Source organism: Balaenoptera acutorostrata, chromosome 1, assembly GCF_949987535.1.
Source record: "Balaenoptera acutorostrata chromosome 1, mBalAcu1.1, whole genome shotgun sequence".
Classification (NCBI taxonomy): domain Eukaryota; kingdom Metazoa; phylum Chordata; class Mammalia; order Artiodactyla; family Balaenopteridae; genus Balaenoptera; species Balaenoptera acutorostrata.
In genome coordinates, this window is record NC_080064.1 from 98259547 (window position 1) to 98286534 (window position 26988).

Genomic DNA, 26988 nt, shown 5'->3' on the forward strand with positions numbered 1-26988 from the left:
CAATTCCAGGTGAAATAAATACCTAACTATGAAATTTAGAAAAACATAAAGTTTTTAGAAGATAATATAGGAAAGTTTCTTCTTTATCTTGGGGTAGATAAGGAATTTTCCAAAAACCTGACAATAATCACAGAAAGAAAAGACTGATGAATTTGATTACTTTCCACATATCAAAAAACATCCCCAAATAATGAACAGACAAACCACAGAGGGGGAGAAAATATCTGCATCACAGATAATCAACAAAAATCTTCTATTCAGAATGGATAAAGAATTCCTACAAATGGACAAGGAAGGTACAATATAGAGAAAATGGACAAAAGACTTGACATGGCACTTCACAAAAGAGGAAATTCAAATGACTGGTAAACATGATAAATTACTCAGACTCATTAGGAATCAGGGAAATAAGATACCACTGCATACATATCATTTTGGCTAAGTAAATAAATAATAGAGCTGACTAATTCCTGTGTTAGATAGGATATGGAATATTGGGAACTCATACACTGCTGATGAGTACATAAATTAATACAACGCCTTGTACAACAGTGTGACACTTTCTGTGATGCAGTAATTCCACTGTTAGATAAGCATCCTACAGAAATGCATAGTTACATGCACAGGGACATAGTATAAATTGGTTTTATAGAAGCATTGTCTATAACAGTTAAACACTGGGAAAATTCCTAATGTCTATCAACAATAGAATGGATAAATTGTGATTATTCATGCAATGAAATACTATATGACAATGAAAATAAATGAACTAAAGGATGAGTCTTTAAAATGTAATATTGGATGAAAAAAACAGCACTCTGATAAATAAATATAGTATATTTCTATTAAGCACCTATAGAGTTATATGTCATATTTTACACTGAAATTTGTTAATTATCATTTTTAATATATCAAAAATATAAGTATCTAGAAATAAATTTCTAAAAAGTTATGCAAGAGCTTCTTGGAAAATATATTAAAACTCAATTGAAAGGCATTACAGAAGACTTAAATAAATGGAGAAAGGTACCATGCTTAGAGATTGTATCTATTAACATTGTATACATGTTAATTATCTCCATTTTATTGATTTCATTCAACCTGAATACATGTCCAACAGATTACATTATGGAATTTGACAAGATATTTCTAAAATTTATATAAAAATGCAAAGGATCAAAAATGCCAAAATACTCTTGATGAAGAAGATTAAGATAGGGTACTTGCCAAGATTTATATTAAAGCTATTATAATTAAGACACAAGTACTCACTAAGACATAGATATCCCCTAACTTAAACTTAGGTACAGCTTATAGATATACTAAGATATATACATAAGTATACTAAGAGAAAGACCAGAAAATAAACCCATACATATATGGACACTTGCTATATGATGAAGTTGGTATTACATGTTAGTCAAGAAAAGATGAACTTTTCAATTAAGAATCTTGAAACAATTTGTTAATCATTTGGAAAGAAATGGAATTGAACTCCTTACTCACACTATACATACACGAAAATCAATATGAAGTGAATTAAAGACGAGTCTTTGAAAGGAAAAATTCTAAAACTCTTAGCAGAAATTATTAGAGAATTTTAAAAATAAATTCAGGGTAGTGCATAAGTCAGAGTTCAGTCAGAGAAGCAGAACCACTAGAATGTGGAATATGTGTGTGTTTGTGTATGTGTAAAATAATTTGTTCCAGGAATCTGACCTTCTTGTCTCCTTGTGAGGAGCTACTGTCTCCCTATCTGATCCTGAATCCTCAAGTCCACAGGGCAGGAAATCAGGAAGAAAAGATGAATGTGGCAAGAGGGAGAGGAAGAACAAGCTGGAACACCCAGGGACAAGCTGAGGGACACAGGACAGATTGAAACCTGTGTCAGTTCTTGTTGTTTCTGACCTTGATGCTACACATGTCCTCTTTTTTTTTTTTTAATTAATTAATTTATTTATTTTTGGCTGTGTTGGGTCTTCGTTTCTGTGCGAGGGCTTTCTCTAGTTTCGGCGAGCGGGGCCACTCTTCATCGCGGTGCGCGGGCCTCTCACTATCGCGGCCTCTCTTGTTGCGGAGCACAGGCTCCAGACGCGCAGGCTCAGTAACTGTGGCTCATGGGCCCAGTTGCTCTGCTGCATGTGGGATCTTCCCAGACGAGGGCTCGAACCCGTGTCCCCTGTATTGGCAGGCGGATTCTCAATCACTGCACCACCAGGGAAGCCCCTGATGCTACACATATCCTCTTTGTCACAGAGCTAAACACAGTTACTTGGCCAACAAATAAGAGAAGCTGAAGAGAAATCCAGGGGAAGATGAAGTAGTTCCAGATCGGGCCACACCTCATGTCAATGAGATGCACCAGTAGATCAGAGACAATGTGTGTGAGCTACAAAGTGGCTGCTGCCTTGCTTTTGCCCTCCAAGTCTCCTACAGGAGTCTGTCTCTCTTGTAGTCTACCCTAACTAGAAATACTATATACAAAAGGGAATTCTAGGAAATGTAGTTTAGCCTACCCAAGCTGACATAGTATAAAGCCACCAGAGGTGGAAATATTTTTCTTAAGACACAATGAGCAGGGAATTCCCTGGCAGTCCAGTGGTTAGGACCCTGTGCTTCCAATGCAGGGGGCCTGGGTTCGACCCCCTGGTCAGGAAACTAAGATCCTGCAAGCTGTGGGGCCAAAAAAAAAAAGACAAAATAAGCTGTAATAGCACATGTTAAAAGTAGTTTTATTCAAGAAGGAAAGATGAGAAGTATATTTTCTGGGCTGCTGAATATTTGAGAATATCTTTTTCTTGATATCATATTTCATTCAGAACTTAGGTATGTAGAAAATTCTTCATTTACAATTTTTTCCCTCAGAACTGTAAAATTTGTGCTGTTTTTATTTTTCCCTTAATATTCCTGAAACAAAATCAGAAATTTAAGAAAGTTTTTGGCTATCTTTTAAGCAATATTCATTTTTTGTCTGAATAGTTTATAGTATTCATTCATTGTCCTTCTAACCTAAACCTTTTGTCAAAATGTGGTAGATACGCAGTAATGTTCCCAGCCAAAAAAAAAAAAAAAAAAATTCCTAGCCTTCATTGCAGTTAGAGGTGGTCATGTAACGTAGTTTGGCCAGTGATCCAATAACACATGAAGAGAGGTTTTGCTTTCCTAATACATCTCTTTTTCTTTGCCTCTTTTTTTCTGCTCTTGAAACTGGAATAAGACATTGGAAATGAAGCAGCCTCCACATGACTATTCATTCTCTCTTCATGTTCACTGGCAATACATCAGTGAACAAAATAGTCAGACCTCTCCCTAACTTTAACTTAGGTGCAGTTTAAACTCTGCTGTATATCAATGTATAATAATAAAATTAAATAAGTAAAATATGCAGAATATTGAAGATGATAATAAGGGCTATAGGAAAAATAATATCAGAATATAGAACTCCAGGAGGCTGGTGGGTGCAAAATAAAATAGTGTGGTGAGGAAAGTTTCACTGTTAAGATGACATTTGAGTAAAGAAAAAAATGTGAAAGAGCAGGCCATGAAGTTAGCTAGAGGAAGAACAACCAGTGGTATCTGGGAATAAACCAATGCAAAGACCTGAGCCAGGAATGTACCTGCTATATCTAAGGGACAACAAAAAGTTAGTTTGGCTAAAGTTCACTGGGGATGGGGAGACTAGTAGGAGATGAAATTAGAGAGGAAGCAGGGGAACAATTAGTGTAGGGCTTTTCCACCATTGTGCAGAATTTGGCATCTAATTTGAGTGAGATAGAAAGCCACTAGAGGATTTTGTCTTGTTTATAAACTTTTTGTTTTGATCTAATTTTAGACTTACAGAAAACTTGTAAAAATAGTACAAAGAGTTCCCTTATATCCCTTATCCCACTTCCCCTATGTTAACATTTTACATCAAAAATGGGAAATTAATACTAGTGCAATTTTATTAACTAAGCTACAGGTCTTATTCAAATTTCATATTTTTTCCTTCACTGTGTCCTTTTTCTGTTCCAGAATCCTGCTCCGGGTCCCATATTGCATGCAGTTTTGTTTTGGTTTTTCCTTCTTAGTCTCTTCCAGTCGGCAACTGTTTTTCACTCTTTCCCTTGTCTTTCATGACCCTGACACTTTGGAAGAATACTAATCAGTAATTTTGTAGAATGCCCCTCAAATTGGGTTTATCTCTTATTTTCTCATCGTTGGAAAGAGTATTAGCTCAGGCTGCCATAACGAAATACCACAGACTGGGTGGCTTCAATTACAGATATCTATTTCTCTCAGTTTTGGAGGTTCAAGGTCCAAGAGCAAGGTTCCAGCCAATTCAGTTTCTAATGTGAGCTCTCTTCCTGGTTTGCAGATGGCAGCATTCTCACTGTGTCCTCATTTGATCTTCTTCAGTGTGAGCATGCTGGCGCAGCGCATTTTGCTGGCAGGGGTGGTTGTAGGGGATCATTCTGAAGTCTCATAAGGACACTAATCCTATTGGATCAAAGTCCCATCCTTATGACTTCATTTAACCATAATTACTTCCTTAGAGGCCCCATCTCCACACTGGGGGTTAGGGCCTCAATGTATGAATTTTAGAAGGGACACAAACATTCAGTCTATAACAGGTTTTGTATTTTTGGAAAGACTACCACCTACAAAAATATCTTTATGCATCATATCAAGGGATTCATGATATTGATATGTCTTATTACTGGTGATATTTATCTTGATCATTTGGATAGGTTGGTGTCTGCTAGGCTTCTCCCCTATAAAGTTACTTTATTTCCGTTTATAGTTAATAAGTATCTTTGGGGAGATGCTTTGAGACTGCAAATCCTGTTTCTCCTCAAACTTTTGCTCCCTAATTTTATTTTTTTTTGTTTTGTTTGTTTTTTTTAAAGGAACTCCTTTATTTATTTATTTATTTTTGGCTGTGTTGGGTCTTCGTTTCTGTGCGAGGGCTTTCTCCAGTTGCGGCAAGCGGGGGCCACTCTTCATCGCGGTGCGCGGGCCTCTCACTATCGCGGCCTCTTGTTGCGGAGCACAGGCTCCAGACGCGCAGGCTCAGTAATCGTGGCTCACGGGCCTAGTTGCTCCGCGGCATGTGGGATCTTCCCACACCAGGGCTCGAACCTGTGTCCCCTGCACTGGCAGGCAGATTCTCAACCACTACGCCACCAGGGAAGCCCTGCTCCCTAATTTTAGCATCCATTGGTGAATCTTGTCTGCAACAGGTATTACTAGGGCACTTACAATGATGATTCTCTATTTCCCCTTTCCATCTACATTTATTAATTGAAATTCAATTGCGAAGAAAAGCTGTCCCTTCTCCTTCATTTATGCATTTGATTTTTATATTTGCATAGACTCACTGGGTATATATTATCCTAGGGGTTAAACTGAAACACTATTGTTGTTATTCACATTATTACAGTTTTGGCCATAAGATGCTCCTTCAGGTTAACTTCTCTGTTTTTGATAAACCTTCATCTTTTGGGGGAGAATTTCCTTACCTTCTGACATCACAAAATGTTTTAGGTTCACCTTGTATTTTCTTTGCTCCAGCCTGCCCTGAAATCAAATTATCCAAGGAACCCTGGTTCCTTATGTTAGAGAATCGTGTTTGGAAACCAAGATCTGGTGCTAGGTGTGCTCATTGTTCTGGAGTGTCATTGCCTCTAGGCCTTCTCATTGAATGAGTTAGCAAATATATGAATGTATACTAACCGCCCCCCCATATATATATATTTCTTTATCTGTCTGAATATATATTAAAAACCATCAATTTATACTGATGCCTCTTATTGTAATCCAATACCACAGAGTTTATTTTAGCCTTCTTCCTTTCCTTATGTCTTTCTCCAACTGTAAGAAGACTGGCTCGCACTATCTACAATATATGTACTTACTTTTCAATTCCAGTATACACACAAATGTAGTTTCAGGATTGCTAACTCATATCCCTGTGAAAAAAAACATTTACTAACTAGCTTACAGTGCTTAAGTCTTTAGCTTTGTGCTCACTGAAGATACTGCTTCTAAGTTACTTAGGTTAGTTGTTTCTTTTCCATCCCCTTAAGTATGATCATTATTCTTTCACAATACATTTATGTGAAATTATTCTTTCACAATACATTTACTTTCATTTGTTAGTATTTGCATTCCAGTTTGTGTTGTCATCATTTCCTGCTTGGTTTTAATCATTTGCTTATTTAGGGGTATGTGAAGAGTATGCAAGACATTACTATGATTCTAAGATCTCTACAAAAAGATATCATCAGAGAAATGTTACTCTACTTCATCCATGCTAACCTATTGCCATTCCCCTCTTCTTTCTATCCCTTTCCTTTAGGTATCAGTCTTGTTAGGTTTTGGTTTATCCTTCCTGTATTTTTTTGTACAAATGAACAGATGTTTGTGTATTTTCTTATAGCTCTTCTTTCTTATATGAAGGGTAGCATGCTATAAATACTCTTTTGTGCTTTGCTTTTTTTCATTTTATAGTATGTCTTAGAAATCACTTCATATCAGTTCATAAAACTCTTCCTCATTCCACTGTGTAGACATACCATGGTTTTTTCAACCACTTTCCTATGAATGGGTATTTAGGTTGTTTCCAATACTTTGCAATTAAAAACAATATTGTAATTAATATATTTTTGTATATATATTTTAATATTGTTGGAGGTATATCTTCAGGATAGATTCTTAGAAAAAGAATTGCTGGCCCCATTGGTTGAAAGGTAAATACATATGTAATTTTGTTAGACACCACCAAATTTCCCTCCAGAAAAATCGTACCAATTTGTATTCCCATCAGCAACGTATAAACAAGTCTATTTCTTCACAGCCTTGCCAAAATAATGTTTCTACATTCATAAATATTTTCCATTCTGACCAATGAAAAATGCTATCTGAGTGGTCTTAATTTGCATTTACCTAATTTCCAGTGAATTTGAATATTTTCATGTTTGAAGGTCATTATTATATCTTTTATCATAAATTGTTCATATATTTTCCCCATCTTTCTATTCTGTTTTTTGTCCTTTCCCCCTCATTACTTATACTTTTAACAAAATTACTTGGCTATTGTGATAAAGGTTGTAGGAGGACACAGATGGAAGCAGGGAGACAGTTAGTTGGTGGTTTCAATAATCCAAATGAGACATAATGCAAGGTTGTCACAGTAGAGGTGGTAAATAATGATCAGATTCCAGGTAAATGGAGAAAATTTCCTAACAGACTAGGGTTTGAGAAAAAGAAAAATTAAGGTTTACTCCAAGTGTGTACACTTGAACAAGTGGAAGCCTGGATTTGTCATTAACTGAGATAGAGAAGATCTTGGTTGAGGCAAATTGTGGGTGTGGATAATTAGAACCTAGGTTTGGCCTGTGTTAATTTTGAGATGCCCATTGGACTTCTAAATAGAAATGTCAAGAAGGTGGTTGGATACACGATGTTGAAGTTCAGAGATTTTCTGACTATGGATGGTAATTTGATCCATGAGAACTAGATGAGACTATCATGACTGAATATAGGTATAAAATAAAAGACATACAAGGACTGAGCTATATGTAACTCCAATACTATGGATCATGGAGAAGGGAAGGAATCAACCAGAGAGACTAAGGAGCAACCAATAAGGTAGTAGGAAATCAAGAATATGGTGTCTTGGTAGCAGAGTGAAGAACAAATTTCAATGACAGACTTGTAAAAAGTGTCAAGTGCTACTGACAGGTCAAATAAGATAAAGACTAAGAACTGACCATTAGATTTAGCAATATGTTGATTGTTGAAGACCTTGAGAAAAACAGGTTTAGTGGAGTGGTAAAGACAAAACCGTAATTTGAGAGAATTTCAGAATGAGAAATAGGAGTTTGAGACCATCAGTATAAACAAATTTTGAGAATTTTGCTATAAAGAATTCAAGCCACATTTCCATACCATGGAATTTATTATCAGAAGAAATGTGGTGCTTGATGATTCCCTGAGCAGCAAAGCCTTAAGAGTAAAAGAAGCAGAAAACATCAAAAGAAGAAGGTAAGAAAATGAAATGAAATGAAAATGGATGCAACATGTCTATTAGGATGATTTTAGTTGAATTTATTTTATTTAACAAACACTGATACATTGCTATGTGTCAAGCACTATTCAAGGATTTATAAATACAATTCATTCAATAATCTTCCAGTCCTCAAAATTCATTTGAGATTGCCCTTTTTCCAACCTTTAAATGTACTCTGACATGAGCCCACAATTTTATCTTCTTCTCTGTTTATACTGTTTCCCTAAGTGAAGTTTTCCAGACCTATGACTTCAATAATATCTATTTACTGATAGCCTTTAACTATGTATTGCCTAGCCCCCAAATTTAATGTTTTAGCTTGATGGGAAAGTGAATTTTTAATTTTTAATATTTTAGCTTGTATTTTCAATTTTCCCACAATGGAACATGTACTGCTTCTTTTATAAAATGTTTAAAATTTCTTCAAAGGAGGTAATAATTCATGAAATTATATTCACACTGATAGATAAATTAAGACTGACAATTGACCACTGCATCTAGCAACATGGAAGTCACTGGTGTCCTTAACAAGATCCATTTTGGTGGAGTAGGGGGAGAAAAATCTGCCTGGAATAGTTTGGCAGTTCCTCAATGGGTTAGGGTATGACCAGCAATTACACTCCTAGGTATATACCCAAGAGACTTGAAAACATTATGTCCACACCAAAACATGTACCCAAACATTCAGAGCAACACAGCAACATAACATCCTAGTAGCCAAATGTGTACACCACCCAAATGTCCATAAACAAATGAATGATAAACAAAGTGTGTTATATCCATACAGTGGAATATTACTCAGCAATTAAAAAAAGAATTAAGTACTAATACACGCCACAACACAGATGAAACTTGAAAACATTAAGCTAAGTGAAAGAAACCAGTCACAAAGGGACATATATTGAATGATTCATTCCATGCATATGAATATCCCAAACAGGCAAATTTATAGAGACAGAAAGTGTTGGTGGTTGCCAAGGGCTGGGGAAAGGAGGGTCTGGGGAGTGACTGCTAATGGGTAGGAGGTTTTTTGGGGGTAATGAAAATGTTCTAAAATTAGATCATGTTGATGGTTGCACAACTCTGTGAATATAACCACCAAGTTGTACACTTCAAAAGGGTGAACTTTATGATATACAAATTATCTTAACAAAGCTGTTACAAAAACCCAAAAAGGCAAGAGAATCTAGCTGATGCTCAGTTTGCATTTGTTCTACTCCCTCTCAGTATTTTTTGACTTACTGTTTTCTATTTTGTTGCCAAGGTCCAGGTTTTATTTGACCCTACTTCCAGGAATTTGTTAATCATTTTTAAAAAATAACCTTTTCCTCCCCCTTAATCCCCATCTTTACACCATTCTCCAACTCGCCAAATCAAAGATAACCAGATACGAAAATGTCTGCCTCTATTATGAAAAACTACACTTTACAATTTTAAAAAGTTTTTAATGTGGCCATGTTCAGATTTACTTTTCACACAATCCAAGTCACATATGTACATATTCCCCCACCCCACCAAAAAAGGAAGCATTTGCCTAGGAATAATAACATATCACTTTAAGCAAACAATACGCTATATAGCCTGAATTCTAAAACCCATTTTGTATTGTATGAAACTATTTTGTAAAAGTTACAAAACAAATGTCCCTCACTCTTGAGAAATGTTTGAATTTTTAAATAATGCTGCTATAATACATTTTCTTTCATGAAATTTTTTAAAAACTTACAACAATGGTGAGTAGAATGTATCATGTTATGGGTAAAGAGACATATACATATACAAGCCCATTGGAAAAGCTAAGTTTAGAGCTGATTTCCTCTGTTCGATTGTATAATTTAAAAAGTACACAATAATTACCTATTGTTGGAATAACATCTGAGCAATTTAGCTAAATGTACAAACAATAACAAATATTCAAACTTGGGGAATTCAAGTTAAAGTAATAGAAAAATAGAAAACTTTTCCTTCCAAAAAAAGGTATCTAGACAAAGATTCAGATACCCCATGAGATTATTCACAAAAGTCATATAATCAACCTTTTCTGTATTCCTTAAATAAAATTTTATAATCAACTGATGAAAAGACAAGTTTCATATTCAAAGACACTTTCAGAATGCATCTATAATTAACTCAATGCTAAAGTATATGAAAAAACACAGCTATTTCACTGAAGTCTTTACGTATAGCAACATTTTATTATTTTTGGTGCATCTTCTTACGCATTTCTTCAAGAGCTGCTTCTTTTTCTCTCAGCACCTGCTTAAGTCTTCTTATTTTTTCATCTCTAATGGTTTCTTCTAACTCTGGTGGTGTCATGGGGAAAATATCTTCAGTATAATTTTTATTGAAGGAATGGCTTTGCTCAAAAGCTGTATTTGAACTCAATGTGCCTTTCTCTTGGTTCCCATGGGTACAGTGTTCTACCTCAGATCTCTTTTCTTCCCTGGTTTTGTTGCGGCCTCTGAGAATGTTATGGTGTGATACATTTGAAGTTGGTAAAATACTGCTAACGAGTTGGGAACTGGTGACATTAGTTCCTCCATTTACAGTTGTGTTATAAACACTCTCAGTTCTTCTCTTCTTTGTGTGATCCATCTTCTTATTGGTTTTTGCTTTTCTTTTCTTATCAAAACCCTGTTGCAATGTTGAGTAAGATTCCAAAAGAAAAACAAAATATTATTGCTGAATAGTGTGCTCTCGAATTTAACAAAGTTTGCAGATACAAATATTTAGCCATTAAATTCAACTCAACAAAATATAATTCACATATTCCTGCTTAAGTCAAATATTAGAAGCTATATTGATCTACTATGAAAACCTAACAACCATTTGTGAAGAGCATAAGAAATAGAATTTATTTATTTTTCCTCTGCAGAGTAGGCACATAGCAAAGATTATCACTGAGAAAGGTTGACTGGTTTCATATCTGAAGTTCAGGATATTATACAATAATGAAATATTTATAAGTAGAATGATAATAAGCAAAGTTATAGAGATTTTAGTTTCATCATTATTGTGTAGGTTTCTTAAGATGTTTAAATTAAAGTAATACTGCAGTGAGTATCTGCATGCTTATATTTTCCCTGCATTTCTGTCATTTCTTTTCTTTTTCTTTTTTTTTTTTTTTTTTGGCCGTGCCATGTGGCTTGCAGGATCTTAGTTCCCTGACCAGGAATTGAACTGGGACCCTCAGCAGTGAGAGCTTGGAGTCCTAACCACTGGACTGGTAGGGAATTCCCTAAAGCAACATTTTTAATTAACTGGGGATGCATTTTTACCTGTGCATATATGGTTCTTCTTAACATTGTTTTAGTATAATACATATATATGCAAATTTGGTAACAACTATCATTCATATTAATGCACAAGACTAAAAAAAAAATCAAGAAAATTAATACATTCATATATCTTTGGAGTACCTACAAAGGACACTTTAAAATCTATTACCTGTTTTCTGCCTTCCTCCTTCACTATAAACTCTGTCTCTTTGTAAGTGTCACTTTTCACCAAACAGCTAAAGGAATCAAAACCTCCTCCAGAGCCCAAATGGTGAGGAATCCGAGTAAGGCACACTCTCAGATCTTTAGTGAGACCAAATATCTTTCTAAGTTCAGCATCATTGTTCAGATATGAGGCCTTATTGCTTCTTCCTTGGGAATTGTTCTTGTCATTTCTTTCTTGAGTAACTTTTTCTAATGTTGATGCCATCTCATTCTGGATCTGGAAATAGGAAAAGAAAACACACAAACAATACTGCCAATTACTTAAGCTATTATATCGGACTAGCAACTAAGTGATTACTTCATCTTACTTAAATTGCTATGCTTTAAAGTCCTAAATGATTGGATTGTATTACTCTTGCCTTACCACCCATACTTGAAAAGCTGAACTTAACTGAGCAAAACCAAAATGTTCTCCTACAATTTTACTTTCTTGTACTAGGAAAGTAACAGGTAGTTAATTCTCAAACAAATGAAATGAGAATACAGACTAATGATAAGTTACAAATAATCACTATAACATTATGTTGGAAATTGTCGTCTTTTGGAAAACTCATAGCTTTAATCAATCTTTTACTTAATCAGAATTTACCTCCTTACATCTCTGGAGTTCATTGAATTCTGTACTGAAGGGGAGACATACTGAATATTATTAAGTAGACCTCTAAGAAGGAAAAGGTGGGTACAAATATTTAGTGATTACACATACACATATCTTAAGTAGAACAGAAGGATAACTATGTGGATATGTTGAGTAATTGAATGAGTCAGAAAGAAGGGCTAAAAAGAGGAACAGGAGACTTGTATACTAAAAAAACAAAAAACAACCAAACAACCCAATCAAGATGTTGATAAATTCTTTTTCCACAAATGACTGAAAGGTATTAATTAGGCATATCCTGGCCCTTCTACCATCTACCTAAAAAAGTTGCCAGATATCTCCCTACCACCACAAAACAAACAAACAAATCCCAGCTCTGCTCTGTGCATAATATTAATCTCTTCATATACTAAAAGTAAGCTCTTAAGTATATATGTATGCATGTATATGTATTTATGTATACAAATATATGTATGTATGTATATATATATATATATCTACACACACACACAATTTTACTGAGCTTTGAATTCACATTATCCTTCTCCAACTCTTCTAAATCTTGTTGCTCTGTGATTTGTTTGTTTAATTTTGCTTTGAAGACTTGGCATGCCAAATGATTCTAGAGAAAAATCCTGCTTCAGCTCTATTACACTCCTCAAACATTTCCTTCAGATGAAAGCTTTGACTTAATTAAGCATTCATGTGCATATGGTATGTGTGTGATGAAGAGGAGGATGGGAGAGGAGGGACAGAGAGGTATCATAGATAACTAACTTTGAGAATTAAGAAAGAAAAATTTTCTATATACATAGATAAAAAGAACACCCTAACATGGGAAAATTACCTTTGGTTCTTGGTCTCTGAAAACACACTGTTGTGAAGTAACAGTTGTTGCATCAACAGAGGAACATATTTTCTCTATGCTGTGGATGATATTTCCTTTTCTGGGGGAATTTTGTCCTGTACTAAATCCATCTGGAAAGTCTGGCTTTGAGAATAAAGTCTTACTCTGCTTTAAGTAGTTAATGGATTGGTTCATACTATGTGGGTTTGGGGTAGAAAGAGATGGTTTCTCCACTTTCTTATTCTTCTCTGCACTTAGATTGGCCATGGAAGCAAGCTGGGTATTTGAAAGTGATTTTGTCTCCATCTGGGAAGATTTACTTTTAGCCAAAACAATATTTACAACCTCTCTGGATATTTCTGTGACTGGACTTGAACTTACTATCTGTGATGTATCTTTTCTTGGTGGAATATCAGGAGAAACAGAATTCTCTTGGTCAATTTGTGATGGCAAAACATCTGTCCCCTTTTTAGCCAATAGATAGACTTTCCCATTAAACATAACCAAAGCATTATCTTTAATAGGCATACTTTTGGATTGTGTCCCACCAGGACTGATGGTACTCAATGGTGGCATATTCACAGTATTATCTCCCAAACTTTTCCTATCTACAAAAGTTTTTAAAATCTTTGAAGCCACATTATTTGAAGATTTAACAGGAACAAGAGATGGAGTGCAAGGCTGTAGATTTTCTTGAAAAATCCATTTCACTGGAGCAGCTTGAGAATGCTGACCACCTTTTAATTGTGTCTCTTTAGCAACATTCATTGGAATCTGTGTGGTATTTAGTATCATTGGCTTTGCTATTTCTGTAACACGTTTTGGGTAAATGTTTTGAAAGTTCTTGGTAACTACATTTTTCACTGTATTTACAGGAGATACATAAATAACAGTTGGTATTTGGGAGGCCTCAACTGTTCCTGAGGTACTTGTGGTTGCAGTTGCAAGTATCTTTTGCCGAACTGAAGGAGGCAATGAAGACGCTGGTACAGATTTCACTTCAGCATGGGCTGGAATCTGTAAATGATGCCCAGAAGGCAAAACCGGAGACTTCACAGTCATTGGAAGACTCTGGGTATTTACTAAAATATAAGATGAATCATTTTGTGTTGAGGAGGGAGAAACAGCAAACGTTTGCATGGTGAGTCCATCAATTTTCACACCATGACTCTGAACTTTAGAAACTGATGAGGTAAAATTTTCAGTTCCCACAGAAGTAACTCTAACTTTTTCTGTTGTGTCTACTGTTCTTGTAAGAAAATAGTTTGAAGAACTGGCTGGCTGAAAAATGGGCAATTGAACTGATGCACTTGTGGAAGAGCTGGAAATCTGAGTCTGAAAAGTAACTTGAACTGGATTTCCTGTATTCCCTTTCAAAGCATCAGACATGACTGTAGATTGAACTAGTGGTATAAGATTTCCAGAGGAATTAGGAATTGGAAGTAATTGCAGAAGATTTTTTCCATCCGAGCCAATCGTCTGAACTACTTGGTACATGCAGCCTGAAACACTTAAAAGAACATTGCATAAATAAATACAACATACTACACGGTATATACATTTTATTTAAAAACAAGTATTTGCAAATACTATGGTTTAAAAATAAAAATTTATAAAATATAATAACATAAGTATGTAGTTTGTCACTTTGAATTTTCAAAGTGAAATACTGCAAAAGAAAGATTTTGAAGAAGTAGAATAGATAATCAAAGATATGGTCAGCTTTGATTTAGATCTCCTCACATGATTAGGCAATGGGTATAAGATATCAGCATTTATTCCTAAAAGTAGACTTTTCTAAGTTTTACCCTGTATAAAATTTCAGCTACTAGAATATGCTCTTCTTAAACTATTAGCATCCTTCCTTCTTTTCCTTAAATTCTTTCCTCTAGTCCTTCTCCTTTACTATTATTGACCAGGATTCTTATTTTACCTCCATGTATGCTTATTCTATTTCCCTCACTCTTTTCTCCCCCTACCCAATCTGTTCTGTATTCTTCCCACTGATAATGACAAGTTCTACTGTCAGCCATTCTTGTGCTTAAGGCATCTCTTAAGATGATACCTTAGTTTGCCACATTTCTGGAGACTAAACTGAGTTACTCATGTAGGAACCAGTTTCTTCTTTGATTTATTGTTCCAGCATGTTTGATGTTTGGTGTTAAACAGCTCTTGGTATGGCAATTACTCATATTAGTTCCAATTGTCGGTCAACCCATATTTATAATAGCAACATCATTTCAGCTGAATGGTTTTCAGTGAATGTGGCATACACTGAAAGTCAATAATTTTTTTAACTTAGCCTACTTTGATTCTATTAGTAGTTATCAGCTATTACTTAGTACAGATTGTCTGAATTTTTTTAAAAAAATCCAATATAATCTGTATCTATTTGTATAATCAATTATTTGTAGATTACTTAAATGCAGACATCTCAAGTTATACATACCCAAAACCATCCTTCAGTTCTTGGAAAATACTAAACCCTCATGGGACTCAGGGTGACTACACATGCTACTTAGTTATTCTTCACCTACCCATATACTCAACTCTCAACATAAATGATACTTCCCAGAAGATACATTCTCTGGCCATCTTAACTACCCTTGCTCTTCCTTCACAGGTAATAATATTACATCTGTTAATTTCCTTCATGGCACATATCACAAGTTGTCATCATATATTAATGTTTTTTTTCCACTGGTCTACATATTCTCTCTCATACTAAATTCCAGCAATATGGGTACACAGTCCATGTCCTTTAGACCCAATATGGCCTTACATGACTAAGATTAAATGAAAAAAATTTAAGAATGAAAAATAATAATAATTAGAATTCTCAGTAGTGTAAAGGTGTGTTTTACTACCTATAGGTGTTTTTAAAGCCTCAGGTATTAATACAAATCAAAGCCAAAAATTCTATGTATCCTAGGAAGCACTGGATTCAGTTTTACCTTTCTGCAACCCCAAATAACATAATTATATCCTTATAAATATTTAAAAGTTTTCTGGCCCTTTGATAGCACTTCAAAATGTTATATTTACTTTCAATAAATTAAAAGTTAATCTCTAAAGAAGTATGAACATAAAGAAAAGTATGAATTCTTGCTTTGACAGCTTGAAGAAGAAAACCCACCTTCACCTTCTCCCTATCCCCCAAAAAGCAAATAAAAACTGGATCAGAACTTAATTTATTAAACCAAAATTTACTGAGTGTCTGTTATGGTTTAGGCACCAGACTCAGTTATGTAGCTCAGTAAGCTACAGCCTGGGGCCAAGTCTGGCCCCCTCCCTGTTTTTGTATAGTACACAAGCTAAGAATGGTCTTTATATTTTAATTTTTAAAAATCACAAAAATAACATTTTGTGATATATGAAAATTGTTTCAAAACTCTGTATCCATAAATAAAGTTTTATTAGTACACAGTCACACCCATTTTTAATGTATTGTACATGGCTGCTTTCTGCTGCAACAACAGTTAAGTAGTTGCAGCAAAGATCACATGGCCTATAAAGCCTAAATATTTACTATCTGGTCCTTTACAGAAAATGTTTGCTAGCCTGTAAGCTAGTTCAACCCACAATCCCTAAAAGAACTTAAAATGCTAGGTACATGGACATGTAAATAGGCAATTTTTATTGAGATAAATGATGTATTTGGAAGAGTACAAAAATGCTCACTCCTTTTCTTTAAACATTTCCTTCCCAAGGTTTCCTAGATATGACATACTTCTATCCCTGTAGTGACTCCTCAGTCTTCTTTGCCAACTCATCCTGCTTGAATCAACCTTAAAATGTTGGAATTCACCAAAGCTTAGAGTAAATTCTTCTCTTCTTACTCTGTAAGCTTTCCCCCAGATGATTTATTTTATATGCATTACTTCAATTAAATTACCATTTATTTATCAACAATTCAAATAGTTATATCTTAGCTCTTTTGAGATTCAGGCTTATATGTCCAACTTCCCTCTTGACATTTCCATTCAGAACCTCAAATGCACCTAAAACTCAACATGGTCTTTTCCAGTGTTTTTCCTTCAGTAAATGGCATCCGAACTATCTTAGATGCCTAAATCTGCACAAGTAATTCTAGCTTTCTTATCATCTGTATTCAACCTATCACAAAATCCTGTTGATATTAACTCCTAAATTTCTCTTGATCTAGTCAATTGTTTCCAAATCAATTGTTCTCACTCTAGTCCATCTCTGGCTTGGTCTATTATGGTAGCTTCATAACTGGTCTTTTCTTCAGTCTACCATCTCCTCTTCAAATTACTCAGCACTCTAACGCTAGCCCTTCCATGCTTAAAACATTTCATCAGCTTCCCACCTTCTTTGAGTGGTAGAAAGAAAACCAAGAGATTCTGGTGCAATGGAAGCCAAAGGAAGAGAGAATTTCAAAAAAATTGGGCCATTCTATTGAAAGTTTCTGAGAGGCCAAGTAGGATGCAGGTTAAAAATGTATACTGGAATTAATGGCATTAGGATCATTGATGGCTTTAAAAGAGCAGTTTGGTGGGGAAAGAAGTTGGTAGGAGTGAATATGAAGAAAGAATATGAAGACAGCAAGGACAGACAACTCTTTTATGAACTTTGACTGTAAGAGGAAGAGAAAAACTGGCAAGCAGCTGGAAATTAAATGGGGTCAAAGAAAAGATCTTTTCTTTTTTCTTTTTTTTTAATGTTAGGTGAACTAGAGCATAAATACTCATGTGAGCCAATGAAAGGAAGAGACTGGTAATAAAGGAGAAAGAGGGGTAATTAATAATGTAAAGTTTGAAAAGGAGGTAGGAAATTGAGACCATAAGACAGTTGAAGGGACTGAACCTTAGAGAGAGCTGGAGAAGTATCTCTTTTCATCAGAACTGGAAGAGAGGTTAGATGCATTTGCAGGTAAGTTTAAAGCTTTGGCGTTAGAAGGTTGAGGTAATTCTGATCTAGTGGCTTTTACTTGCACTATGAAATAAGGACATGACATCATTTGCTAAGAAGAGCAAGAACAGGGAGAGATTTGAGGATAATCAAAAAGATTTGAAACAGTCTTTGTGAAAAAATAAGCTGACCTCAGAATATATCAGTCATCAGGCAGTGTTGATGGCCCAGGGAGATAGGTAATGATCATGAATTCATAGTAATACCAACCTGTGCTCATGAGAGCCTCCTTGTTTCACTAGGTATAGGCAGAGAAAGTAAATCACTGAGTTCATCCAAGATTGGGGTGGCTTCAGAAGGGTATAACAAAAATCAAAGAGGAGCAAAAGAGTTTAGGGTACTGAAAAAAATTATCATATGATGAAATGCAGAATCTATACTAGATGGGAAGGAAATGAGAACATAAAAGGCTAATGTATAGGGAGAAAATAAAGGGACTGGACTGAGGGCCAGATAAAGAACAGTCAGAGTGGGAATACTTAAACAACTAAGCTAAAATATAGGAACTGGTGTTTGGAAAGCAGGATGCCTAAATCAAGAATTTTGTAGATGCAGCAATTTCATCTGATAACAAGAACTACAGAATTGGATAGCTGGTGATAGAATGGAGAAAAAAATGAGGAAAAAGATCTTTGTACTGAAAGACCAGGTGACAAAGAGGTTATCCATACAGATGCTAAAGTCATGTAGGATTAGAGAGAAGATTGGGACGTGGGTGCCAAGTTCAGTGACAGAAAGTTGGTAGATGGTGTTAATGAACCATAATTAGGACCACCTACCAACTTCCTGTCACTGATATGCCAAAAAGTTGTCTTGAAGCCCACTGTCTTCTGTAATCTATTTTCTTTCCCATTATTCTACGACACCTTATTCTCAAAGATTACAAAATATGTCCTCACAGTTAAATCTGGCTTTATACTCATTCCCTAGGTGCTCTCTGCTGAAATTAACACTGGTAGCTAATTATCCCTCCATCTTGAACCTCTTCCTACCACGATTTCCATTGTGTACAATATTTCTTGTCTTTCTTAATGTTCCCTTTCTTATTCATTTTCTGCATTTTAAGTATCCAACTATGACTTCTCCCCAAAGTACAGTTCTTGACCCTGTTTTTCCTTTAACACATTCTTCCTTTGTAAATCAACCATACTTCAATAAAAAAATAAAATTTAAAAAAGGCATTCTTCCTTAAAGACTGCACCAAGGTAACAGTTCAAACCTTCAACTATCTCTTCTGCAATAATGACTCTCATGTTGTATCCTTTTATTCTATCCCCTAATATTGACCTCAATTCCATATCTGTGATGTCTGACCAAACATTTTCACTTTTAATACTGTTACTTTAAAGTTAAAATTACTCTGTACTGAAAACTACTACTCTATCTTACCATCCAGTCATGTGTCAGCACTACTGTTTCCCAGGTCACTTAGGTCTTAAATCACCTAGTAATCTCTATCTTTACCACCCTCTTTATTCACCTTTAATTCACCCACAGTACTTTGTATAGATGCTTACAAAGGATAAACATTCAATAAATGTATACTGAATGAATCACCAAGTCTATAAAGTTTTTTTTTTCTTTTTTACAGCTCTTACTCATATTCTCTTTCTTCACTTTTGCCACTTCTACTTCCTAGATCAGACCTGCATCACCTTGTATCTAGTCCTCATTATCTCATCCCTATGTTTGGCTCTGACTTTTAAACTAGTTTTTCTGACTGTGGCCATTATTATTATGTATCTCTGGCAGACTAAATCATTGTTTTCATCCTGTTACCTCCTTGCTCAAAGTTTCAGTAATTCATCATTGCCAATTCAGCCTGACATGAAAATCATCTACAATCTAGCCCCAACCAATCTCTACAACAGTACTGCCTAGAACGTCTCAGCATAAAATCTCTGGTCTTACCAGAAAGGTCTCTACTATTCTGGATTGTCTCATGTATATTATTTACTCTAAGTATTCTTTAAGTTTTTTTTTTCTTCTCTAACAATTTAAAACATAGTTATAAACTGAGGATCAATCTATCTTCTCCATGAAATATCTGCTAGTCACTCAAACTCATATTAATTTCTTCCAACTTGGAATCCCTAAAGCACTCTCATTGGTGCCACTAATGCTAGGAGTTATATAATGCCTTCTATATGGCCTTTGATCTATTAGCTAATTTTAAAAAATGAGTAGAGTATTTTTTTTCTCAGTGAGATTGAAACCCCTTATGGTCAGAGACTATATCATTTATTCTGTAACTGTTCTTCCAATACCAAGCACAGTAGGCCCTCAAAAAATTATATAAAAAATAAGGCAGCTCTTTCAAATATTTCAAACATATTGAAATGTATCAATACCTTTATTGTTTAGTCTCATTTAGTTTATGTACTTCATTTGTCAGTAACACCTGGCTAACAGATTAGAAGCTTCAACAGAGCAGAACACACACTTTTATAATTAATTATTTGCATGGGGCAACCACATTTTAATTGGCATATTAGTTAAACAAATCACACAGGCTTCTGATACGTCATTCACATATTTTATTATATGGCCCCTATATTTCCGCTTTATAAAAAACATTTATATTGCACAAACTCTTTTCAAATCTAATCATGGATTTTTCCTCTCTTCTCCATTTCCCCTCCAAAAAAGGGAAGGAAAATACAGTTTCTTCTATGTCAGTATATCAGTAGAGATTCATACCATCTACCAGAGACCATAAATTCCTTAAGGGTAGGTTATCCTATTCATATCTATATTCTCTACACCTAATAGAGCAACTGGCACACTGTAGACAATATTAGCTGAATTGAATCCTACAAGCTCTAATTTTTTAAAAATCTGTGATTTCCTAGTAACAAATGGAATGAGTTCTAAAAATTAAACTGAAATGCAGAATGCTAAGGAAAGAAGTGATAAAATCAGGGTGAAATTCATACTTCTTCAATCAATATATTTTTTTTTCAGCTATAGAAGAGACCTTCCACTTAACATACTAAAACCCTATAAAGATTCTGTTTTCTTAAAGATCATATTCTGTTAGCTAAGGTTAGAACTAAAACTAGAACCAGACTTTGCATCCCATGCTCTGGTTAAGTCACTTAAAAAGAAGAGTAATCAACATGTTAATTACTTTAAACCAACTAGGATTTGAACTGAGAAACTACACTGGAAAACTAATACAGTTTAAGGCTTTAAAAGAGAACACAGGAATACATTAGAAAGATTATGGGCTTCTAATCCTGGCTCTTCCAATTATTAGTTGATTGACTTTGGTAAATTTACTTAACCTCTTTGAATCTTTCTTCATTTGTAAAGGTTTGCCATAACTGGTTGGGATTTTAATAAGCTCCCAATATATGTTAGATATCATCTTCCACTAAAATATATAATTGGTGTCTAAGAACTTGTAAATGAATCAAGTGATCTTTTGAAAATGTGAGAAATTTAATAAAAGATATATTAAACATACTTATAATATTATATAACTTCTGACATTTTTGACTATTCTAATTTTGAGTGAAGCATTTACAGATTAGATATGGAATGATAAAAATTTTGCAGGTTACTAAACATTTCGTAGATAATTTTGCAAAATTTTCAACTAAGAGACTTTTTGCCATCTTACTCTCTCTGATTCAACATTATGTACATACATAACATACACAAGTACATAATGTAACAATATATATGATAATATTTACCATATAATATTATATACATAATAGATGTTATTGTAAACAGTTGTCATTAACTCTAACCCTAATAAACAGTCCAACAAGGTAGGTATTGCCATTCCTATTTTATAGTTGAGTAAACGAAGATTTAGTAATATTAAATAACTTATTCAGAGACATGCTTTCTTGGGCAATCCCATCCATTTTCTTGTATTTATTTTAGCATAACCCCAATATAACAGGGTCCCAAAAATTCATGAATAAACTGAGAGATTAATGAGAAATAGATTTCAGTTAGCCATATGGTATGTGTGTCTTTCTCTCTCTCTCTCTCTCCCTCTCATACACGCACACACACACACACAAAAATCACAAAAGCAAAGATAATAACTCTTACACTGTACAAAACTAAACGCACACTAAACTGACAATGAAACATTATCTGTCTAACCAAACCAAGCCCCCTGCTGAAGACACCCATTTTAGCTCCCTATTTAAGAACAAAGGGTCAAAGGCAGATAGAAGCCAACAGCCTATCACTCTCTATTTTCAGCTCTGACCCTGCCTGAGTTTCAGATTCAAATATCTCGCTGATTGCTTTCTTGGTGTATTCCTCACCTCAATTAATTTACCAATATCTACCCAGAAAATTGGCATCATAATTGATCCACTTTTCTTCATGCCAATTCACTGACAAGGTCTGCCTATTTTCCTTTCTATATTTCTTTGAATCCAACCCTTGCTCTACATTAGTTAGTGCAGGCTCTCAGAATATCTGAAAGGACAACTGAAATAGAATCCTTATATGCCAGACTCCTCACCCCCAAATCCACACTGCCATCAGTTACCTAAAACAACACCTGACCATGACAGTTCTTTTCTTAAAATCCTCTGAAGCCTCTCCAACAGATGAAGTCTAATCTTTTCAGCAAACCCTTAAGAGCTCTCTATTTATCCTACTTATTACTAGTAATAAGTCATACTGCTGCTTTTTTTTTTAAATCAATTCCCTCTTCCTGGGCATAGCCGGCATTCATCTTTAAATGGATAGCTGAGACTTACATTCCCCAACTCAGCCACTCCAGAAACCTTTCCTACAATTCCCTTTCTGTATGCCCTCACAGCATCATCCTGTGCATAACACTATTAAAAAGTGTATTACATCATATCCACCTCTAGACTTAAGGTTTTTCATGGGCATGGCTCATATCCTACTCTTTAGTCAGCCTCTCAATTTAGCACAGTCTGTCACATAGCAGGCACTCAGTGAACGTTTTTTAACCAAATGTTTGAACGATACAGATAATAAGTGGTGACCTAGAATATGAACCTAGGTCTCTGTAACTCTACCAAGGTCTTTGTAACTCTACTGTACCATTCTGACTTCTGCTTTGCTCTTTGCATATGAAGTCCAAACCTAAATAAACTTAATGTTTACTGTCACAAATATCTTCCAGATTTTTCCTTTGTACTATAAGATTAAATTTGGGTTTTACATTTTATGCACTGATGAAGAGATACTTTTTAAACAATAAACATTCTGTATCACATTACTGAAAAACTTTACAGCAGGAAAGAAGTAACTCAAGAAAAATTCAAGTATCTACAGAAAATAATAAAATCATATAGTCATTTTAAACTTATTAAAAAAATGATTTTGTACCATCAAAATATAAGAAAATATAAGAAATATAAGAAAATGAAGCTTCCAATAAACTAAATAGATGACATTAATCCAACTACTTGCAAAAGTATATTTGGACATCATGCAGACTGTTACTTATAAAAAAGAATAGAATCAAATATGCAATCAATAACCAAAGTAAATGTCAAATAGTTTCAGAAAGGCATCTTGTAAATGTCCAAAGTATGTGATTTAAAATCTAGAGGATTTGAAGAAATAAATGCATTCAAAAATGATAAAAATAATGCATAAACCAATAAGTTAATGAACTCCAGATAACTGATGAATGTAACTAAAACAGAATTCAACTTGTAATGTTTTAAAAATATAGATAGCCAAAAGAAGTAGAAAACTGGATAATAGAGTTAAATTACACAATACACAAAAAGTAAGGTTCTTACTCTATCTAATTTCTGATATTGAAAAAGAATGCAATCCTGAAACAAATTGTGTTAAATTAGGGTAAATCAGATGTTATCAAATATCCAGGTACTAAAACAAGATAGAAGAAATGAACAATCATTAAAGACTAATTCTATTTTTGCATATCTATACAGGGCACTACCTCTGCCTTCCCCCTCAACTTCCACCAAAAAGAAGCCAACAAAAAACATACATGCACAAAAGCTGGCTCTTGTTAAGATCTGAAATACAGTGGTTCTTTCTTGGCAGTTCTTCCATATGGTTTTAGCTCAACACTTTTGGTGATCATTTCTCTTTAGAATATTATGCATACTTTTTTAAAGTGTTCATTACAATTAGGTTTTATATCCACTTGTAACTACCTACTTCCTGGGCTAAAATTTGTACAGAAGTAAAGTTGTATCCTTACGATAATAATAATTGCTAACATTTAAATAATGCTTTTCTATTTTTCCTACATTAAGTATTTTAGTATATTCATTCTTTTAATCCTTAAAATACCTCTAGGTGCTCTTATTTACAGACTGGAAACCAGGTCACTTGGCCTCACAAATAGTAACTAGCAAAGCTAGCATTAAACCTAGTGAGCCCGATTTTCTTCAATCATAAATGCTCTTCCATGATTTTTACATCTCCATTTCCATGCTTTCTTCTTCACATTTTCCTTCTGCAGGGACTCGTTAACTTTCTTCTCGCCACTTATTATATACCCACAAACCACGGAGAGTACACCTTAAACTATTCTACCTTAGCTAATAATTTTGTTCCAGTTTTATTTCTTCTTGATTAATATGAGCTTAAAAAAACCACTGAGTTAGTGATAAACTATTGTCTAAATTTACAAATAATTGTCTAAGAAATACTAGAATCTCCCCCTGACAAATGTAGTTCCTCTACATATACATCCAACTCGAGACGACATTCTCATTACACCTGCTTCAAATATGCTGTTCGAAGGGATTAATTTTACATGATAATTTCTCTATTTTCACTTTTCTTTATCTTCAAATAAAGCTATTATTCGAAATTTAAAAAAAAATCGATTCCCTTATCCAGAATAATTTTTCAGTTTCTATATTCATATACTCTTACCAATTACACAAAAGTATGTCCTTTCCTTCTCACTAACTCTCTTAAATTACAGCTATTTTCCCTGAAGGTCCAGCGCCACCTGAGCTGCACTTGCTAATCCGCGCGGATTGCTGCGTGTTTTTCTGCGAGTGCGCGAGAATCTTCCAGAAGATTTTGCTCACACAGGCGCGCCGGCCATGTTGATTTTCCTCTCCCGTGGAGATCTACTCTGTCAGCCTATGAAACTTCAGACGCTGGAGTCCTGCGGAGCCAGGGCAGAGGCTGACTGCGTCAGGCTCTGAAGAGGTTTTACGTTTCCGAAAGGGACGTGCTCTAAGGGCTCTAAGTGCCAAACTGCCGCGCACTTCCCCTGGAGTGCTCACCCAGCGGGATCAAAGGCATCTGAATTGCAGAACGTCAGGAAACGACGGCCTACTCGACATCCTGCTAAGAGACGGGCGAGGAGCGGCCATGTCGAGGGAGATTCGAAACCGGTACTTACCAGTGCGAGGCGTTGCCTGACTTTTCCTCTGTAGGTTTCAGGAAGACCCTCTGTAGGTTATTGGACATTTTAGAGGAGTGGGAGGGGCCAGTACATCCAGGAAAGGGGGCAGTGTCGGGGCCGAGGTCCTCCAAGTGGCGAGAACCAGAGCGAGAGAATGTAGGGCTGGAGTTGCCCCGTAGCAGCTCAGAGGGGTTAGAAGCTGAAAGGAGAGCGACGGCGGGCTCTCGAGAGGGCGTACCCTCAGGCTTCGGAGGGAGGCGGCGCAGCCGCCAGAAACCGGAAGAGTCGAAGAGGCTGACGGAGCGGGTCCGTCCCTAACTTCTGAGAAAACAGCCCTGAGTCTCCGCCTCCTCAGCGCCTAGGACATCGCTCCAGAGTCACCGGGAATCAGCGCGGGAGGCGTGGCCTTAATAGCACCGCCCCTATCGGTGCCGGGTCAGTGGTGAAGATCAAGCCAGACGGGCTCGGCCGACCCCGCCCACCAAAGCCGCCAGCGAGAGCAAAGCTCAGCCTAGCAGCTTCCGGCATCGTCACATCCGGTCGCCAAGGTGAATGGCTCGCTAACGCCCCGCCCTTATGCTGCGATCCAATCGCAGGTGATGTTTGCTGTCTCTTCTTCCGGATCAAGTAACGAATCGCAAAAGAGAATTCTTCAGATACCTACGCAAAATAAAATGTTTCCGGGGTCAATCGGAAAGTTTCTGCCTTTGTATTCGCCGCTAGTGTAAGTTTCCTCTCCCGCCAGTGCTTTAAAAGACATCGGAGGGCTCTTTTGAAGCCGTATGCACTCCTGGCGTGAGAAAATTTTAGACGCCTGCCTGTAGCAAGCGCCTGTATTATTGCTACTTCCTGAAGGTTTCTTGGTTTTTTTCCTTTCTTGAAGCTTTGCTTCGAGATTTAACCTAATCTCTCTCTCCACCCCACCCTTAATCCTCGCTCGAAATTACTTATTGTCATATAGTTAACTACTTGATTCTCTGAAAGTTTAATTCCCCATATAGACTTACTTTTTGGCATCTTTATCTGGATCTCCAGAGAAAAACTTTGCAGAAGTCTCTTGATTCCTGCTGTTAAAATCTCTTATCGGAGGAACAGGTTAAGTCTCTGGCTTCAGCTGGGACTAGAAGGAAGTTGTGGGAGGAGTGGTTTAGGAGATCCAGTTTTATCAGCTAGAGGCAGTAAAAATGTAAACTGGCTCAAATTTAGGAGATTGATGTATGGTAGCCAAGTTAAACGGTTTATTTTGTTTTTTAAAAAATGCTGGGTACTCATTCTCCTAACTCCTTAATCAGCTAGTACTGATGAAAGATCTTAATGTTCTGATACAGAAAGTAATACTTTTTAACTACTGTTCACTCTTTGTTAAAGGTAAATTTTAGCGATGTCGAATCCTGTGTGTGTAACTGACATTTATCTTTCAGTCAAATAATTCCCATACTAAAGAGGGGGCAGAGTGGTGAACCCTTAATACTGTCTTGGTTCTGATCATCATCCTATCTGTGAAAGCAAAACTACTTGAAAGAGTTGCCTATTCTTGGCTTGTTCCATTTTCTCACCATTCATTTCTTAACTTTGCCGTTTGGCTTCTCCTCATATCCATCAGCACTTCTAATAAATGAAACTCATTGTCACAGATTGGGTTCCCTGGGAAGCAGACTCTTGAGATGGACTTTGGTGTGCAGGAAGTTTATTAGCGAT

The 26988-nt window shown here is 35.7% G+C and overlaps 1 protein-coding gene across 2 annotated transcripts; it reads right to left on the reverse strand.

Annotated features, from left to right (window-relative positions):
- Positions 1-8070: 8070 nt before the first annotated feature.
- On the reverse strand, positions 8071-25762 carry LRIF1 (ligand dependent nuclear receptor interacting factor 1). 2 transcript variants are annotated; one of them, XM_007169428.3, is made up of 4 exons: positions 25288-25762; positions 13002-14511; positions 11501-11773; positions 8071-10687 (listed from the first exon to the last, which is right to left on the reverse strand). In XM_007169428.3, exons 1-4 carry the CDS (start codon positions 25353-25355, stop codon positions 10250-10252), a joined length of 2289 nt encoding a protein of 762 aa, XP_007169490.1. In that variant the 5' UTR covers positions 25356-25762; the 3' UTR covers positions 8071-10249. The 2 variants fall into 2 exon arrangements, with proteins under 2 accessions (XP_007169490.1, XP_007169492.1); XM_007169430.3 differs by lacking the exon at positions 13002-14511 and having other exon boundaries at positions 25288-25754.
- Positions 25763-26988: the final 1226 nt, after the last annotated feature.

What these genes read in the sequence shown, in the direction of transcription:
- LRIF1 (XM_007169428.3), bottom strand. Translation starts at nt 25,355, where the DNA reads ATGTCCAATAACCTACAGAGGGTCTTCCTGAAACCTACAGAGGAAAAG. An exon ending in TCAGGCAACGCCTCGCACTG is followed by an intron (nt 14,512 to 25,287) that starts GTAAGTACCGGT and finishes TGTTCTTTTAAG; the next exon opens with TGTTTCAGGCTGCATGTACC. An exon ending in TCAGAGACCAAGAACCAAAG is followed by an intron (nt 11,774 to 13,001) that starts GTAATTTTCCCA and finishes TCCTATTTCCAG; the next exon opens with ATCCAGAATGAGATGGCATC.